Genomic DNA, 17,176 nt, shown 5'->3' with positions numbered 1-17,176 from the left:
ACTGTTATCAGCTCACTGGAACTAGGTAGTAAGTTGTTTTTAACAAATAAACTCACAGTCACTTAACATCCACCTCCACATTTCTGTGGTTCGTGGCTGTCTGTGGCCTTCTCAGTGTCTCTTCAGTGACGTGTCTACCTCATCTTTCTCTTTTGGTTCTTGCTCACAGATGTGCCATCTTCTACGTGCCTTCTGGGTTTGCTCTCCCCATAACAAGTAACCTGTTTGGTTTTCCTGACATGGTTCTTCCTTTCTCTCTCTTTTCTTTGGGGCAGAGGAGAGGGGTGATATCTCCTGGCGTGATGGAAAATCTCCATGATAAAGAGTAACTCGTTCCTTTCACTCAGAAAAAAATCTGCAATTTCTACTAGTTTGCAGTTAATGTGGGTATGAGAGCTGAAAATTCAGGTCTCTCAGCTGTTTCAGTGGCAGACTCATGTTTTAATATTTTTTTAAATATAAAATATGTTTCAGTAAGAAACTCTTTCATAAGGGATATGTTTTTGAGTTGTTTGGGTTTTTTTTTAAAGCTTCAACTTTTTGCATCTACCTTTCAGTAGAGTTATCTTTTATATTCATTACTGCCATGACCAGTATGTATAAGGTGATATCAGTAACTTATTCTGATTGAAATTGATAATTGCCATGGAATTGACTTGACACCTAGGTAGCATTTAGTGCTAGGGCGGTATGTTTCGATAACACTGCTAAGAATAAAAGAGAAGGTTTTCAAGGTCTGCCCAGGGAGGTCAGAGGACAGGAATTCTCCTTTCCTGCCTTGGAAAGAACTCCCTGAGCAACCGATTCTTTCTGTGTCTTCCTGAGAAGTGCTGAGCTCTTTTGCTTTAAAGCAATTGGCACCCTGGAAAATTAAGTCTACAGGAGCTAATGAGTCTACAGGAGTGTTTGTAATTGACTCAACTTTTTTTTTTTCATGTGGCAAGTTTAAAAAAGAACAGCAAATGGTTTTGAAAAGTAATTCTTGACACCAGTCCAGCTCCAAAAATGTTGTTTCCCATGTTTCACACTGTTTGTGTTATGAAATATGAGTAGCACGACTTCTGAGAACCCTGATGTGCAACCTGTACAATACCTTCAACAAAAACTCAGAATATGGGAGCGATATACTGAAAACTGTATCCTACCTGCATAAGAATATCATAGGTTTCTGTTTAAATTTTCTGGAGATGGGGCATTTGGAGAAGAATTAGAAAAGCAATGTTAGTTTGCTATGAGAACAGAGTGGTGTTTAAGTTTTGATAATTACCCTCTCCGGAGCTGAAATCCAGTCTGGTGATGACAGCGATTTCACTTACCCTAAGAGGTATGGACATAAATAACAGCTGAGCAGTCGACCTCAGTATCTGCTGAAACTGAAGATGACCTTTTTGAATACTCTGAGGCCTGTGTCTAGCCTTCCATGCATAAATGACTAGAACCCACTAAGGAACTCGTTGGTTTTTTTTCTTTATTTAGTAAACAGCATGGGAAATTACTACAAACACTGAATTCAGTCAGGCAGTGGTGTCCATGCTTCTAAGCTAACATCAAAAGCGGTGGAAACACATACACAGTAAGAATGATGGAAAAGGCAATGCCTTTTGTATTTTTCAGCTGGGCGCACTTGGCATTTTTATCTTTATTCAGATGCTTGTTTTAGGCCAGATTACACCGCTGTAAATCTACGCAAGCAGCTGTAAGCAACAGTACGGTACCTCCCTTGTGAATACTTCAGTATTTCAGCAATGGTGCAAGAGATGTCATCCTGCAGTAGCATTGCTGCAGTGTTTTGGAAGCTCAGTGTGGTACTTAAGGGGGAGAATCCATTTTCTGCATAATTTTCAGAACCACTGAACTTGGGAAGCAATAGATGCAAGATCCCAATTAGGCTTTGAGATACTTTAAACAGAGTATGTTTCAGTAGCAGATGTGGCCTTTATACATTGAAATTCTTTGGCTTCTCAAGAACAGTGTGTTTCGTGAATCGCAGAAAGAAACAAGAATCACGGTAGCGGTTTCCAAAATAGAGAGTTATTGAGGGAATTGAAAAGAGGGACCACCCCCCCCTACACACATACACACAAACACATGATTTTTGGTGTCATAACATACACGTGTTAAGTGTGTGTCCGTACACGTTCTCCTGGGTGCCAGCCAGCGGGAGAGGCAGTGCGTGCTTCCCTGGAGGCTTGTGTTGAAGTAGAGCAGCATGGTCCCTGCCTCCTCTACGGCCCCTCTCCCACGCCGATGGAAACAAGAGGGTTTTTCATCAGTAACACGACGGTATGTGCTTTATGTTCTTTATTGTCAAGGGTTTTCCCAATCATTTTTGGTGAGAGAAATCTGACCTTTTCAACCCAAAGGCTCTTGAGGCATAATATTTTTTTTTTTATACATATATATATAAAAAATAATGGATATATTAGATACATAATTAGAACAAAGAGCAAAACACACAAACTATCTCCAAAATACAGAACTCTCCTGACTTCATCAATCCCAAAGGAATCCAAGATTAACTTTGATTTCTCTAGGAACAGAATCTGGCCCTTGACACCGAATCTTCCTTGACAGAGCAACATTTCAAGATGCGACTAGCAAGCTCTCATAGAGTACAACAAACCCCATCAAACATGCAAGGGATATCTTGGCACTTAATTCTTGAATTGCCAAATGCAAAACAGAGTCTTTCAGAGAAGAAAGACTCATAAAATGGGAAAGAAAAAACCAAAACAGGTTAATAGCAAAATTATATTTTATCATTCTCTTATAGGGATGCAGCAAACTACCAGTGACGTTGCTGTACTCTTGTAGAGTTGTGGTGAGAGATCTTTTCCGCATCTTTTCAACCATAGAAGAGTAAAAGAAAAGCGTGGGGCTGGTTGGGCTGTTTTTTCCTATGGGAAGTCAAGATCTGTAAATACTTATTTATCGACGTGGATGATACTGCAGCCAGAAATACGTGTGGCTCTGCTACAGAGATATTCAGTGGCATCTTCATTTCCCTGTAGCCAGTTTCTCATCCAAAAGCAATGATGACGCCCTAGCTATTCGAGATCTCTAGATACGTGCTTTCATAAGCATCGTTTGGTATCATACACCTGGATTAAGGTTCAGGGGAAAAAGTGAAAAAAAAAAAAATCATCGCTTGGTGCAAGCTTCTTTTCAAGGGATCCACGGGAAAACTTCCTCCCTGCTTGCATTCCAGGGAATCGAAGGTTGTCTGTTAAAATCCAATTGAAATGCCTTTCAATTGGCAAAGCAGGACCAAGAACGTGACATGGACGTTAAGTTACTGCTTCTCTACAGAAGCTGTTACAGTGTGGAGGGAACCTAAACGTCGCTGTTGACACACTGTTTTTGAGAGCGACAAAAGAGATTGTGTTCATTGGGCCAACCTGATCATTCTTGCTAAAAGCGGTCTCGAGTTTCCATGTATATTTTCAAATCAAATTAGAAACGCTGCTCCTGAGACCTCCTTCGGCTGACAGTGACGGATTGCACGACCTGATAAAGAGTAGCCGTTCCTAGAGATGTACTAATACCCGGCTCGCCACTAGTGGTGAGATAATAAAAACAAGCACAGAGCCACATATTTAAATTAGCAGAGAGCTTTACCTCCTTCTCTGATAATGCAGCCCTCACCTGGGGAGCGGCCACTTCTTGAACGGAAATGGGAAAGGTTTGTTCCTCAGTTGTTTTTGAAGCTCGACGCTATTATTCCGTCATGGTGGATTTCCTCTGGCTAGTGTTTTTTTATCAGCTGTAATTAAAGCAGCCACCTCCTTTCACTCAGCTCTCAGCACATACTTACGCAGCTAGGTCTACAGTCCTTCATCCCACCAGGAAAATCTTTGTAGCTCTACCCGTTTGTTACCTAACACGGCTGTAGAAGAAAGCAAGAGAAATGGAAAACCAGGCTTACTGGCCAAAAACAAAAAAAAAAAAGTGAACCCACTTAAACTCATATTGTTGCAGAAATTGAATTACCCAGGTGTCCTCTACCCACTGAATCAGTATAGTCTTATAGTCTTTGCAGTAATGTTGCGGTTTTCTTATTTCAACTGTGTGCTAAAAATGGAGCAGAATACAACTGGGGAGACTGGGATTTGATGCCACGGTCCAGGAATCCGACACCTTTCAAAAACACAATTCACGTTGGGATGAGCTGTCTGGGAGGAGAGACGTGAGAACTGCTCTGCTGAGTGTCTTCTTGTTTTGCACCCACCGCCACAGCACCGGGTTCAAAGGCTCAAGGGGACGCTTCCATCGGGGGAGCTGGGCTTTGCTCAGCCACTTGGATCTCACGTGAGGATGAAATTTTCACCTGGTAACATCTTAATAGAAAAAGTTGAGCCTTCAGTCAGATAGCAGGCCTTCAAATAAGAGGTAGGTCGAAGGAGACGCACAATTACTCTCTTAATTGACTACTACTTTTATAACATGGCTTTGCAGTGATGAGTCTTTTTGCAGTCTCAGACATACCCAAGCAAACAAACGTAGCGGGGTCAGGACTGAGACATTTTGAAATACGCACAGTCCAAAATTACAAGGAAGAAGAGCTTTTAACACTTAGCCCTCATCTTAGATTCATAGACCCTTGTTTCCTTCTCCTTACTGATGTTAAAACTACGAGAGATATATATATATATATTTGTGATAATGTAGTTCAACAGAGGAATACTCTCCTATCAGTGAAAATTGCAATGCGACAATTGTTCTCATTTCTTTGCAAGGAATCATGCCTCTGTGGATAGTAAAAGGTGGTTTGCTTAGTGCTAAGACAGAAAGCAATGAGTTCCAGATGTCATTTACAGTAGATGTGAATAAAGTAGTATCTGTATTAAGAGATAATGACAATTTTCCTTTTTTCCCAAAGTTTTTTTTATACAGGCAGATGAAGTAATATTAGCTAACTGGCTAAAAAGAGTTAGAAATTAATACAAAGTAATGGAGACATCATCAGTGCCTTAGTAGAGCGTCTTGTATCGGCGCAGACGATTAGTCCAGCAGCTAAACATGAAGTCCACAGAGGCGGTCCTCTGAGCAAGAAATAAACTTGATCGGAAAACAAATAACTGTGGGTATCTGAAGGGGAGATGCCAATGTACCGGTTGCCTCTATGGCAAGTGAGTAGTGAGGAATGAGGAGACGTGCTGTGTCCTGCCCTTAGGAGAGTGACGTTTTGCCTCTTGTTCGGTGCTTTTACACATGTGCTGTCTTTCCTACAGCTTTTCTGCAATGCTATTTGCCTTCAGTTACATTTTTGACAGCGAAAGTTCCTTGGCTATTCTTCACAGCAAAAGCAAGATAGCATTAAAAACTACCATTTGGGAGGCTAAGTCGTCATATAGATTCTACCCAAGTTGCAGCCCCCTCCCGGTGTTTCTCGCTAATCCCTGTTTACCAAATTGAGCTTTCAGTGAGGCAGAAATAGCTGACGTGTATCCCTGACCCGACCACCGAACCCCGTATCTCCAGCTGCTCACCAAGCTTGGGAGGACAACCCAAGGGAAACACCGATTTCTCTGGTACGGTGCAAGAGACAGGGAAGGGGGGAAGCATGTCCTCAAACTCTCAACTTGTTGTACAGACCTTTGCGTTTTCTTTTTCATTTGTGCCCAATTTGGCCACGGGCCAAACCCCTACCTCTGCAGCATTTCCCCTGCACCTTTTGATTTGACATTCAACTGCGCATGAAGTGGGTTCACCTTGAGGTTCATCCCTTTGTTCTCCGAGGTTTGCCTGCCTGCTGCCTCTTACTAGTGCTTCTGCCTCTAAAAAACCCTGATGTTATCTTCTGAAGAGAAAACTCAAGATTGTATTTGCAGCCAAGGGTTTCCTGTGTGCCAATCCCCAGCCTGCGCAGTGACGGCAAGGAGCAGCTCTACGTGGCCGCGTGTCTCCGGAGAGCTTTAAGAATAGTCCTTGCACAGAAGCTGAAGAAATCCCCAGCTGCAGGTGCCTTTGATCTCAGATAAAGGTCAACCTGTCTAGCAGAAAGCGTGATCGGAAACGCTGCCTCACATCATCCTTCACTTTCTCTTCCCTACCCTGAAATGATTCACTGTCCCTTTTGGGGTATGCCTTCCCCACAGCACTGCTGGGGTTTACTGCAGCTCTTCGGAGTAGCTTTATTTCATCGCAGGCACCAACCAGCTGAAGCCAGGACCACCAGGATTTTCAATGAGCTGATGAGAAACTGTTCGCAATGCTTATTATTACAGCAATGTTTAATAGCTATTCATAGAACCATAGAATGGTTTGGGTTGGAAGGGACCTTAAAGACCATCTAGTTCCAACCCCCCTGCCATGGGCAGGGACACCTCCCACTAGACCAGGCTGCTCAAAGCCCCATCCAGCCTGGCCTTGAACACCTTCAGGGAAGGGGCATCCACAACTTCTCTGGGCAACCTGTTCCAGCGTCTCACCACCCTCAGAGTGAAAAATTTCTTCCAAATATCTAATCTAAATCTCCCCTCTTTCAGTTTAAAACTGTTACCCCTCGTCCTATCGCTCCACTCCCTGATAGAGAGTCCCTCCCCAGCTTTCCTGTAGCCCCTTTAGGTACTGGAAGGAGCTATAAGGTCTCCCCGGAGCCTTCTCTTCTCCAAGTTCAACAACTTTTATTGTCAAAGTTTGTTGGTTTTTTTTTAATATATATAGGCCTACTAGTGTAAGTGTTAAATATTCAGTTCTACTTGTCTTATCCCAACAAGCACATATCGTTGCCTTGCACTGAGAGGCTCCGAGGCTCTCTGAGCGCGCTTTGGGTCCTGAGCCTCCAAACACCACCAACCCGCAAAGTTCCACCGAGCATGACGGCAAAGCTGCCGAGGCACAAAGCCTTGGGGGGCTGCAGGTCCCAGCTGTTTCTCCCAACATCCGCCTCTGCAGGATGATGGCTGCGCGGCTGGTGGGAACATACACGACTTACACGTTCTCCAGGTAAGACTGGCGCAACAATTTTGTTTCTAATTTTATTATAAATGCTGATGTGTGGGGGTTTTTAAATTGCTTTAGAATTCCTCTATAACTTTAGAAATGTTGTTACAGCTGTGAAGGTTGGTTATTAACTGACAAATAGTTTGTGTAAAGGTAAACACTTTCTCTGCTGAGTTTTCCTCAAAGCCATATTGGCTCAAGATAGTTATCACCATAGCAGATGAGTGACGGGAACAGTGAATATCGAATGCTTCAAGAACAGGCTGTTTGTCACCTCTTCTCTCCGAAATGATACTGAAACGATCCCATGCTGATAGATGGGATAGTTCTTGCTTTTCGTGGACTGAGCCACCTCGCACTGCTGAGGAGGAGGAGTGAAGTGCCCATGTCGTGTCTGGGACTGAGTGCGTGTCCTCCTTCTCGACTGGGATCTGTGCCTTAGCAGGGGCTGGGAGATGCCGCTCAGGGGGAAATGCAGTGGTATTCCCAGGTGGGATGCAGTGCTGAAGCGGTGTTACTCATTCCTGATAGTGGGAGGATCACAGTTTATCCAATTCGTCTTTACAAAGGTGTCGTTCGCTACCTATAAAGGTCAATCAAGTGGCCTAGAGATGAAAGTTGCTTCTGGGTGTGGATGAGGAAGAAAAACAAACAAAACCGCACAGTGGACTCTGCTGTTACTCCGCACAACGTGCCTTTTGGCACGCCGAAGCTTGCATGAGGGAGAGGGAGCATAATGACTGCAGAAGGGGGAGATTATCTCCAGAATGTGATCCTCAAAGTGAAAGTGGAAACGGGGATTGAAGCAACACTACCAGCATCATTCAGCCTCTCGAGCCTGATTCTGGGAGGTTTTTCGGAAGGATTAACTTTGGGCAGAGAGGGCTGGTCTCTCCTGACTTGTCTGTGGCACCTTGAGACGACGGTTTGGAGCTGGGAAATAACTTGGTTGCATTGGATCCCTGTTGGTGTGTCAATCCTCAAATTAAGGCCGTGCCAGGGTGCAGTCATGAGGTGTGTCAGTCCTCTGCCAAGCTGCCAGTTTATTCTCCAGAACTTTAGCTCTCCTGCTTCTATCAAAACTGCTCACTGCCATCGTTTCCAAGAAAAACCTGAGGAGATGACTTGCATGATATGCGGGCATGTTTGCTTGAGCCTGGGGAGAGCCTTCTGACATAGCTGTCGGGTTTTCCCTTCTTTCAGCGCGGTGTTAATTCGGGTGCCAAGTGATAGTAAGCCCCTGCCAGTATTCTTGGTTATTTTACTGACCCATTTAAGCCCAGCATTGTATTTCTAAAATCAAGCTCTTAACGCTTGGCATACTTGTTTGGGTTTTTTTTTTAAGGTAGTACCTGCTTTGGAGATGTGAAAGGAAAGGTGTTAAGCGACGTTTTTACAGCAGGAAAAAATAAACGTGGAGTTCTGTGAGTAGCCGGTTGCTAAATGCGAGTGTTCTCAGAGCCCTGCTAAGCCGAAAGGCTGGGTCACCCACCCTCAGCCTGCAGCTCGCCGGCTGCTGCCCCTGATGCTCCCGCCATCCCTGTGCCGGCCAGAGCCGCTGTACGGAGCACACCTGCATAAATGCTGCCTCTTTTGGTTTGTCGTCATTCAAAACAGAGTTGTTTTGTGACAGACATCTAGAATATAGCAGGCGAAGATAGATTTGCACCGTTAAGCGCTACTCTGCAGGAGCAATTTTTGGTAGTTTTCTTGGTCACTTCTATCCTTCGGCAGGAATTGTTGTTAATTTGAACTGCGATGGCTTACGAAGTTTTCAGATCAATTTTGCCGAAAATGGTTTTGTACTTTGTGCTCGTAGTGTGTCCGAGAATGCTTCTGGTGAGCAATCGCATTTTCCAATTCCCCTACCAATACTGACGATGAATTGGGACATTTTTATGTCAAAGATTTTTACGCTGCTGTTCGTCACCTGAACCTCTGCAATGGGAAGAGAGTATTTATAGTTTGTCTATATCAGCAGTCTGTTAATGACAAACTTAGAAGTATTGGTAATATTAAGCATATAACCTTTAATACATAATTTTTTTATTTCATAGAGCAATATGTGGTTGAAGTAAAGTTTTTGTATAATGATGGAAATAATTAAAAAAAAAAAAAAAGTAGTTTGGGTATTTTTTTTCCAAGCCTAGTGAAGTTTAATGCAAAACTAATTGCACAACATCCACGAGTGTGGTCTGGGTGGACAGACTATGTCACGGAAGAATACCTTCGTGCTGCTGTGTTCTTGTTTATAGGGATTATTTGCTTTTGGATGAATGTTCTTGCTAAGCAGCTCCATGTCTTCTTAATATGTAGTTGTTTTTTCTTTGGGGAAAAAGTGGGAGAATATGATTTAGTTTTTTTTATGGAAGAAATTGTAAAAAGCCAGTTAGAATGTGTCAGATAAACTTGGGGCTTTGTCGATCTTTAGCCAAGCACTGGAAGTCTCAACTGTTCCAATACATTGCATGTCGTTATGAAATAATTCTTGGAATTTTGATTTCTTTTTACATCATTTTTCCACATTCTTCCAGTTGCCCTTTAGTCACTTTAAAAAAAAAAAAAAAAAAAAAAAAAGAAAAATAAAGAAAAGAGAAGAGAAAGAAAACAAGCCAAAGATAGTATTTGGCCATAAAACCAATGGCTTTGAAGGCATGGCTGGGATCTCTTCAGCACCCTGGCGGAATGCAGTGATGAATTCCGGATGGGACCTTGCAGCGTCCAGGCTGGAAGGGCGGTAGAGAAGGATGCCCGGGTACGCTGTACGATCGCTGGGCGCTCTGGGACCAGCTGTGACACGGCGGGAAGAGCCGTTTCCCACCTAACGGAAGGATGACAAGGCTTGAGTACGCTCTGAAGCCCTCGGCTGCCTCTTTAACGGGCTGGAAGCAGCAGAAACATTGCATGGATATAAACGCACAGCTCTTCCCTCTTGCTCGACCCTGCTGAGATGCCGATGCCAAGACACAGAGGAGGATCCCCCTGCGGCGTGACCAGAGCAGCGCTGCGCAGCCGAAGGCACCTACAAACGCACGCCGTCTCTCCATCCCTGCCTTCATCCCGCGGCTCCCGCTCAGCCGCCCCCGCAGGTGGGGCCCGCTGTCACCGGGAAAGCCCTGTGGGTGTGCGGGGACCCCCTCTGAGCCCCGCAGCCCCCCCACCGCCGGCATCCCGCTCCTCCGCGCTCCCTGCCGGCCGGCAGCGGCGGTCCCCGGGCTCGGTGACGGCGGGGCTGGGAAGTCCAGTCCGGGATTTGTGGGTGGCCGCGGAGTGACACATTGACATCACGGGGGCGCGGCCGGGCGGCGGGCGGGGGCTGCGCGCTGAAAGGCGGCGGAGCGCGGCCGGAGTCACTCCGGAACGGAACGCGACGGGACGGGACGGGACGGCGGCGGGACGGCGCGGAGCGGGGCGGGCGGCGGGAGGTGCGCGGCTGCCGACACTGCCCGGGCTGGACTCCGCGCCGGGGCCGCCAATGTGCCTCGGGAAGCAGGCGTTCACCTCGGCCTTAGGTAAGGATCAGGTGCGGGCGGGCGGCGAGGAGGTCCCCGCAGCCGGCGGGGAGGGTTGCGGGGCGGGGGGGCGAGGGGCGAGCTGCCCGGGCTGGCCCCGGCTCCGCTGCGGTGCTGGGCTCCCCGTCAGCCGCTCGCAATTTGCTAGTAATTAGAAAAAAAAGCAAAAGAAAAACCCAAAACCCAAGCCTTGCAGTTGGGTAACTGTCCGTTTTGGGGGACCTCGCTGGCGCGCCCGGAGCCTTGTTGGAGCCTCTCTGGGAATCACCGAGGAGGCTCCGGCGGAGACTTTTTCGTGCAAGACTTTCTTTTTTGTTTTTTTTTTTATTTTTTTTTGGGGGGGCGGGTTGGTTTTTTTTTGTGCCCGGGGCTACCCTTGAGCGTGTCGCCGCGTATGGCCCCGACGTGCCGCCCGCCCTCCCAGCCTGTCAACCGGCGGCCCCCCCCTCCCCTCCCCTCCAGCAGGAGCAGCACCAAGCACATGGCAGCCAGCTCCCCACAGCCATGGCTCTGCCCCTCGCTCGGCTCCCGGCTCGGCCAGCTCTGCCTTGAAAGCCAGCGCCGCTCCGCGATTCCTCGCCGCGACAACAACCGGAGAGAAAAAAAAATAATGAAATAACCCCTACTCGCAGCGGGGGCTGCGGTTGCGCTTGGAGAGGACCATGCGGTGGAGCCCGGCCGGCACGGCTCCCCTCCGAAAAGGGAAATAAACCGCCCGGGCAGGAGCCCGCCCGTTCCCGGAGACCTTCGCCGGTGCCCGGCGCTTCCCGACCCCGCTCCCGGTGGGAGGCAGCGCGGAGCCGGGTTACGGCGGGACCCAGACCCACCGCTGGCAAGAAACGGGGCTCCGTTTATTTCCCCGCACCTCCGGAGAGGCCGAAGGAGAGAAGCTTCGTGTGTGTGTGTGTGTGTGTGTCCCCGCTCCCGGCGGAGGAGCCACCCCAGGGGGGAGGCTGAACGCCGGGGGCTGCGGCGGGGCCCGGCCCCCCGCCGCGCTTCGCCGAGCGGAGAACCGGGAGGGCATCGCAAGGGGACGAGGAGCTGCCGTCATCGCGCCCCCCCCCCGACCCCCTCGTCACCCTGCTCGCCGCTGGCGACTGGACTTATGCCGTTACCGGCCACCCTGTGGAATTAAGCGAGGTGGGGGCTCGTCCCGCTCTTGAGCGGCGAGCAGGTGCCGCCGGGCGATGCCGGGCTCCCCCCTCCCCAAAATCCGGACGGGATGCGGCTTCCTCCGGGGCGGGGGGGGTGGGCGGCGCTGACCGTGGGCGAGGAGCGGGGCGACCTGACAGACCCCGTGAAGGATTGGCGGGGGGGGGGGCGCTGCGGGTCTGTGTGTGTTGGGGGGGGGGGGGGCGCTCCTGTCGCTACTGAAAACGAGCATAATGCAAAAAAAAAAATATATATATATATATATATGAAACAGAACCCCAAACGTCTCCTGGCAGGTGGGGGCTGAGCCGGGGAGGGGGAGCCGGTGTCGGTGGGGAATCCCCGGCGCGGTAGTGGCCGGTCGGGCTGGGAGCTGCCGCTTTAAATGCCGGGGAGTCCGCCCTCCGGGGGGGGTGGGCAGCGCCGGCCTCGGTCCCTGCCCTCCCCCTGCCAAAGGGCGAGAAGAAAAAAAGGAGGAAAAAAAAAAAAACAAACCAAAAACCCGCCCTTGTTTTCATTCATAACTTTTTCTTTTCCCTCTTTTTTTTTTTTTTTCTCCCCTCCTCTTCCTTCCTCTCCCGCAGCGGCTGCGCTCCGCTCCGCTTGTTTTATTTTATGGGCTGTGGGGAGGGGGGGGGTGGAGAGCTGGGGGGAAAACACACACAAAACCAGTTTAAAACTTTATTTGCCCGGTGTTTCGTCCAGCGGTGCCGCTCTCTGCAGCTGGTCGAGTCGCTCCGCCGGCCGCCGTGGTGTTGCGCTTTCCCCCCAAAGATGGCACTGGATGTCTTTCGCATTTTCCTGGGATATTATTTTTCATCCCCCCCCGGGGAGCCCGGCTCCGGGTTGGTAGAGCTGTAAATCTTCCCCTTTTCGCATTCATTCACCCTCGCTCTGTTGTGGATTTGTATTCGGTGCTGGTGAAGAAGGCGGCTTGTTATGTGGGGTGAATTAGAAGTGAACGCGTTAGATTTTTTTTTTTCTTTTTCTTTTTTTCATTTTTTCCCTCTTAAACTGGCGACCCTAAAGCCCACGCAGGTGACGTTAAATGTAAAATGAAATCTGGATGAGCGCAGAGACTTTGTGTCCTGGCAGAAGCCGTCCCTTACCGCTTATTAGTGGTCAGAGTGATGAAGATGCTGCCTACCTGCTAGAAGAGTCCTCCCCGGCTCTCCTCCCTCCCTGTGCTCCCACCCCACTCCGCATTTCTCCGGAGTGGGGAGCAGCCCTGCGCTGGCTTTGCTCTGGGTAGGCGAGACAGGCTCTTTCTCAGGATTATTGGATGATTTTTGGAAATGCTTGGTAGCACTTACCTTTCTCTTCCTTCAGGTAAACATGTATGATATCTCGGGGCGGGGGGGAGTGGAAAGGGGCTTTTCCCCCAGCTGTCAGTAAAGGAAAGCAGTTTATTTTCTTGGTTCTCTTTATAAATGTGGGATTTCGAGACTTGTCTCAATTTCTGTATAAGGTACAGAACTGTCACTGCAGTTTTCTCAGTCAGCGTTGCAATCTTCGTGTCGATAGCTAGGCGGAATGACAATGCGTGACACTTATTTACAAGAGACTAGAAGATGTTGTATTTAGTTGAGAAGCTTTTAATCTGTCTGTCTTGTGAAAATGCATTTGCTCTTTGATTGTGTTTTGAGGGAGGTGGTTGTTTGGGGTTTTTTTGTCATCTGCTCTTAATTTTCTTATGAATCCTCGGGTACTTTTTCCCTGACACCTAGTTCATCGTAGCCTTTTCTAACCCTTTTTCTTTCACACCTTGGCCCGCGGTCAGAAAATACTTGAAAACAGGCTGTTTGCACCAATGCTTTAATTTTATAACGAGCACGTTAGATTTGTATGCTGGGTTACTTTCTTATAGAAAACGTCTTGGCCACTTGACAGTACTGAGTTGGAGACTCCGTAATGCGCATACGTCACTTTAAAAAAAAAAAAGGCGACTTTCCAAATGGAGTAGGAAGCAAAGCTGTTGAGCGTTCTGGTGCTGCACCTTCAGGCAGAAGAGGGAGGATTGTGCGTGTTCTTTATTCTGTTGTACAGAACAGGAACCTGATGGTGTTCCTGCCTCTTTCCAACTTCGTTTGAGGGGCGTTCAGCATTGCTGTTGCCAGTTAGACAGATGCTAGGGATGCTGTGACAAGGGAGAAGCACTTCCCCTGGCTTGGCAAGTAAGCATGCAGGTTAATACTGGATTTTAAAATATTTTTTTTTTTAATTTTTTTTTTTAAATGGCATGGGGTCTCCTTTGCGTTCCTCATCTCTGATGCCATACCCAGACTCTCCCCATTACTGGACTTTGGCCAGGTCCTCGGCATTGTTGTAATCCCCTGCTGAAAGAGATCGGCACCAGGTGACTGGGGCAACTTGTGGTTTGCCGTATCGTTTCTGTTTTCAAACAGTATCCTGTTCTTTATCGCTCTTCTGCCCTCGATCCTGTGTATGCCTGCCTATATGTACACACACAGTGTTTATTTATACCTTCTGTCTTCATCTTATTTTAGGATTTCAGATGCATGCCAGGTTCCCACTGAATGCCAGAAGTAGAGATCACTACAGATGGAGCCCCAAAGTCAACATGGCAGTGGTGGTTCACTAGTGGTGATCCAGCAGCCCTCCTTGGACAGCCGGCAGCGGTTGGACTATGACAGAGAGAGCCAGCCGACGACTATCTTGTCGCTGGACCAGATCAAGGCCATCAGGGGCAGCAATGAATACACCGAAGGTCCATCTGTGGTGAAAAAATCTGGTCCGCGGACAGCACCGAGGCAAGAGAAGCATGAAAGGACTCACGAAATCATACCGATTAATGTGAATAACAATTACGAACACAGACCCAGTCACGTGGGGCACCAGCATAATGCGAGGGCTCCCGTCTTGAGCAGGTCGACCAGCACGGGGAGCGCGGCAAGCTCCGGCAGCAACAGCAGCGCTTCCTCCGAGCAAGGACTGCTGGGGCGGTCGCCTCCATCCAGACCGGGCTCCGGCCACAGATCCGATCGGACAATCCGGGCGCAGCCCAAGCAGTCGTCGCTGATTGTCGATGACCTGAAGGGTCCTTTGAAAGAGGACTTGGCGCAGCACAAGTTCATCTGCGAACAGTGTGGGAAGTGCAAGTGTGGGGAGTGCACGGCCCCCAGGGCTCTGCCGTCGTGCTTGGCCTGCAACCGGCAGTGCTTGTGCTCCGCCGAGAGCATGGTGGAGTACGGCACCTGCATGTGCTTGGTCAAAGGGGTCTTCTACCACTGTTCCAACGACGATGAAGGGGACTCTTATGCGGATAATCCCTGCTCTTGCTCCCAGGCGCACTGCTGTTCTAGGTACCTGTGCATGGGAGCGATGTCCTTGCTCCTGCCCTGCTTGCTCTGCTACCCGCCCGCAAAAGGATGCCTGAAGCTCTGCCGAGGGTGCTACGACCGCGTCAATCGCCCGGGGTGCCGGTGCAAGAACTCCAACACCGTCTATTGTAAACTGGAGAGCTGCCCCTCCCGGGCTCAGGGCAAGCCCTCATGATTTTTGGAGGGAGGTTTATTTCCTCCAACTTCAGTTTTTTCAGGTTGTAGCTGATATTTCCCCCCCCCCCTTTTTTTTTTATCCCCCCCTTCCCTCCCCCATTTTGGGGGAGAGGGGGGCTGTTCTTCTGCTTTCCTTTCTGTCTCCCCAACTTCAGACACACAAGTCCTTCCCTTTGCGTCCTTGCTCTCCTCTTCCCATTGCCTTGGCTGAGTGTGGAGCGTTTTACGTAGTCGTTGCTGCTCTTCGGTAAGTGTGGACCTGGATCTGCGTCTGCCGCCCTCCTGGGCAGGGTCTTTTGAGTTTGTACCTGAACCATTCCTGAAAGACACAGTGAGGGCTCACTGGGCTCTGGAAGCTTCTTGCTCTGTGAATATCTTCCCAAAGATGTTTTTCGTTCTCAGCAATTTGGGGTTTTTTTGGTTTTTTTTTCCTTAACCCCCCGGGTACCAAGGAAGAATAACTTTCATGAGTGAGCTGGATTGTGAAATAACTTTTTGTGTGTGTGCTTTCTGGAGAGGGATGTAAAATAAAGGCTTTACCAAATGAAAGGCCTGACTCTTCTATAAGCAGCCTGCTTTTTTCTTCTTTCCCCCTCTTTTTTTTGTCTTAACTTTTGGAACATTCTCAGTCCTGAGAATCACCCTGCCTCCTTTTTTTTTTTTTTTTTTTTTTTTACATTTTCAATGTAACTTCAGATTTTGCTACGCTATGTAGATCTTCACATTGGAGACATTATGGCTGCAACATACTCATTTGTTTCTTTTGCTTTCAAATCTTCGAAGGATACTGCTCACTCCACCCTCCTGCTCCTCTTTTTATAGTCTTATCAGTTGATATTAAAGTTGGTGGTGTTCATATATCCAAACAGCCTTCAGGTGTCATTGGGTCACCTAAACGTTCTTGAATCCTTAAACTTTCTTGCGCTCCTTTGGTTTAGCGAATTTAGCTCTGCTCTGTACTTTATAATTTTATTCTGTCCCCGTTTTATTGCCTTAGCCACAAATTGTGGTCCTTTTTTGTATATTTTATGTATAAAACACAAAGTTGAATCCCAACTATTTTTAAGACAAAAGTCTGTTAAAACTTTTTTTATTGTAAAGAATATTTATTATGTGAATCTCTATTATTTTATGATATTTATTGCAAAAGACTTTGAAAATGTACTCATGTCTGAATATAACAAAATATCAATACTTAACGAAATAAGGATGACACGAAGAAAGTACATATGTTAACTATAATGCAGAAAATATATTAATTAATGAAAATGGCTCTTGAGTTCTTTTGTTGCAGTGCCAGGTTGTGAGCTATGTACGCGTATTGATGGGCTGTTGGGGTTTCTCCTCCTTGCGGTCTCTCAGGTAGCGAATAACTTCCTATTGATACTTCAAAAACCACTAGTCTGTGCTCCAGCTTAGTTGAGCTAATTTTACGTTTGCTGACTATATATCGAGTAAGTTTTTGCTATGGGCTATTTAATGCAATTCAACGTATACCTTGTGCTTGACAGTGCCAAGAAGGGTAGGCCCTGTTTATTTACCAAAGTGTTCGGAAATACAGTTGTGGAGGAGGAAACCATAACTTCAAGTTTTTTTGTTTCCTGAAGAATACCAAATTAACATGTAAAACCTACTTTAAATATACCCATATGGGACTTCTTGGCGGCTTAAATTGTACGTCAACTGAAGTAATGAAGCTACCAAGCTCAAATCTAAATAAAAAGCAAGAGGCAGGAAAAAAAATAACGGTTGTGTTGCTGTAGTTTGCTAGATTTGACATTTGGGGATGTGTGTGTGTTTGTGCCTGTGTCTACGGCTTGTTTGGTTCCTTTCCCGTACATTTTCCCAATGTCAACTGAATCCATCTTCTGTCTTTAAATTAAAGACTCTTAAGGGTGACCTAAGTGTCACGGCTACTCGTGGCCATTTAACACATATTCAACAAAAAAGCTTTTCATTAAGAGTGAATGGGGAGACCTCATTCTTCTGTTCACGTGGGTCAAGGCTAACATCACAGTTCTCCTAAAGTAAAAAGTTTATTAAATGGAT

The 17,176-nt window shown here is 47.4% G+C and overlaps 1 protein-coding gene across 5 annotated transcripts; it reads left to right on the top strand.

The window, feature by feature from the left end:
* Positions 1-847: 847 nt before the first annotated feature.
* SPRY1 (sprouty RTK signaling antagonist 1) lies at positions 848-16,396 on the top strand. Of its 5 annotated transcripts, none has more exons than XM_074589098.1 (3): positions 848-10,457; positions 10,923-11,597; positions 14,117-16,396. In XM_074589098.1, the coding sequence occupies exon 3, from the start codon at positions 14,172-14,174 to the stop codon at positions 15,123-15,125; it is 954 nt and encodes a 317-aa protein (XP_074445199.1). In that variant the 5' UTR covers positions 848-10,457; positions 10,923-11,597; positions 14,117-14,171; the 3' UTR covers positions 15,126-16,396. The 5 variants fall into 5 exon arrangements, with proteins under 5 accessions (XP_074445199.1, XP_074445197.1, XP_074445196.1 ...); XM_074589096.1 differs by having other exon boundaries at positions 10,920-11,597; XM_074589095.1 differs by lacking the exon at positions 10,923-11,597 and having other exon boundaries at positions 853-6,948; positions 7,515-10,457.
* Positions 16,397-17,176: the final 780 nt, after the last annotated feature.

The sequence above is a fragment of the Larus michahellis genome, chromosome 5 (assembly GCF_964199755.1).
Source record: "Larus michahellis chromosome 5, bLarMic1.1, whole genome shotgun sequence".
In the NCBI taxonomy this organism is placed as follows: domain Eukaryota; kingdom Metazoa; phylum Chordata; class Aves; order Charadriiformes; family Laridae; genus Larus; species Larus michahellis.
The sequence above is the reverse complement of the archived record's forward strand: the minus strand, read 5'-3'. Positions and strand labels throughout refer to the sequence as shown.

Coding starts and splice junctions, on each gene's coding strand:
- SPRY1 (XM_074589098.1), top strand. CDS start 14,172: ATGGAGCCCCAAAGTCAACATGGCAGTGGTGGTTCACTAGTGGTGATC.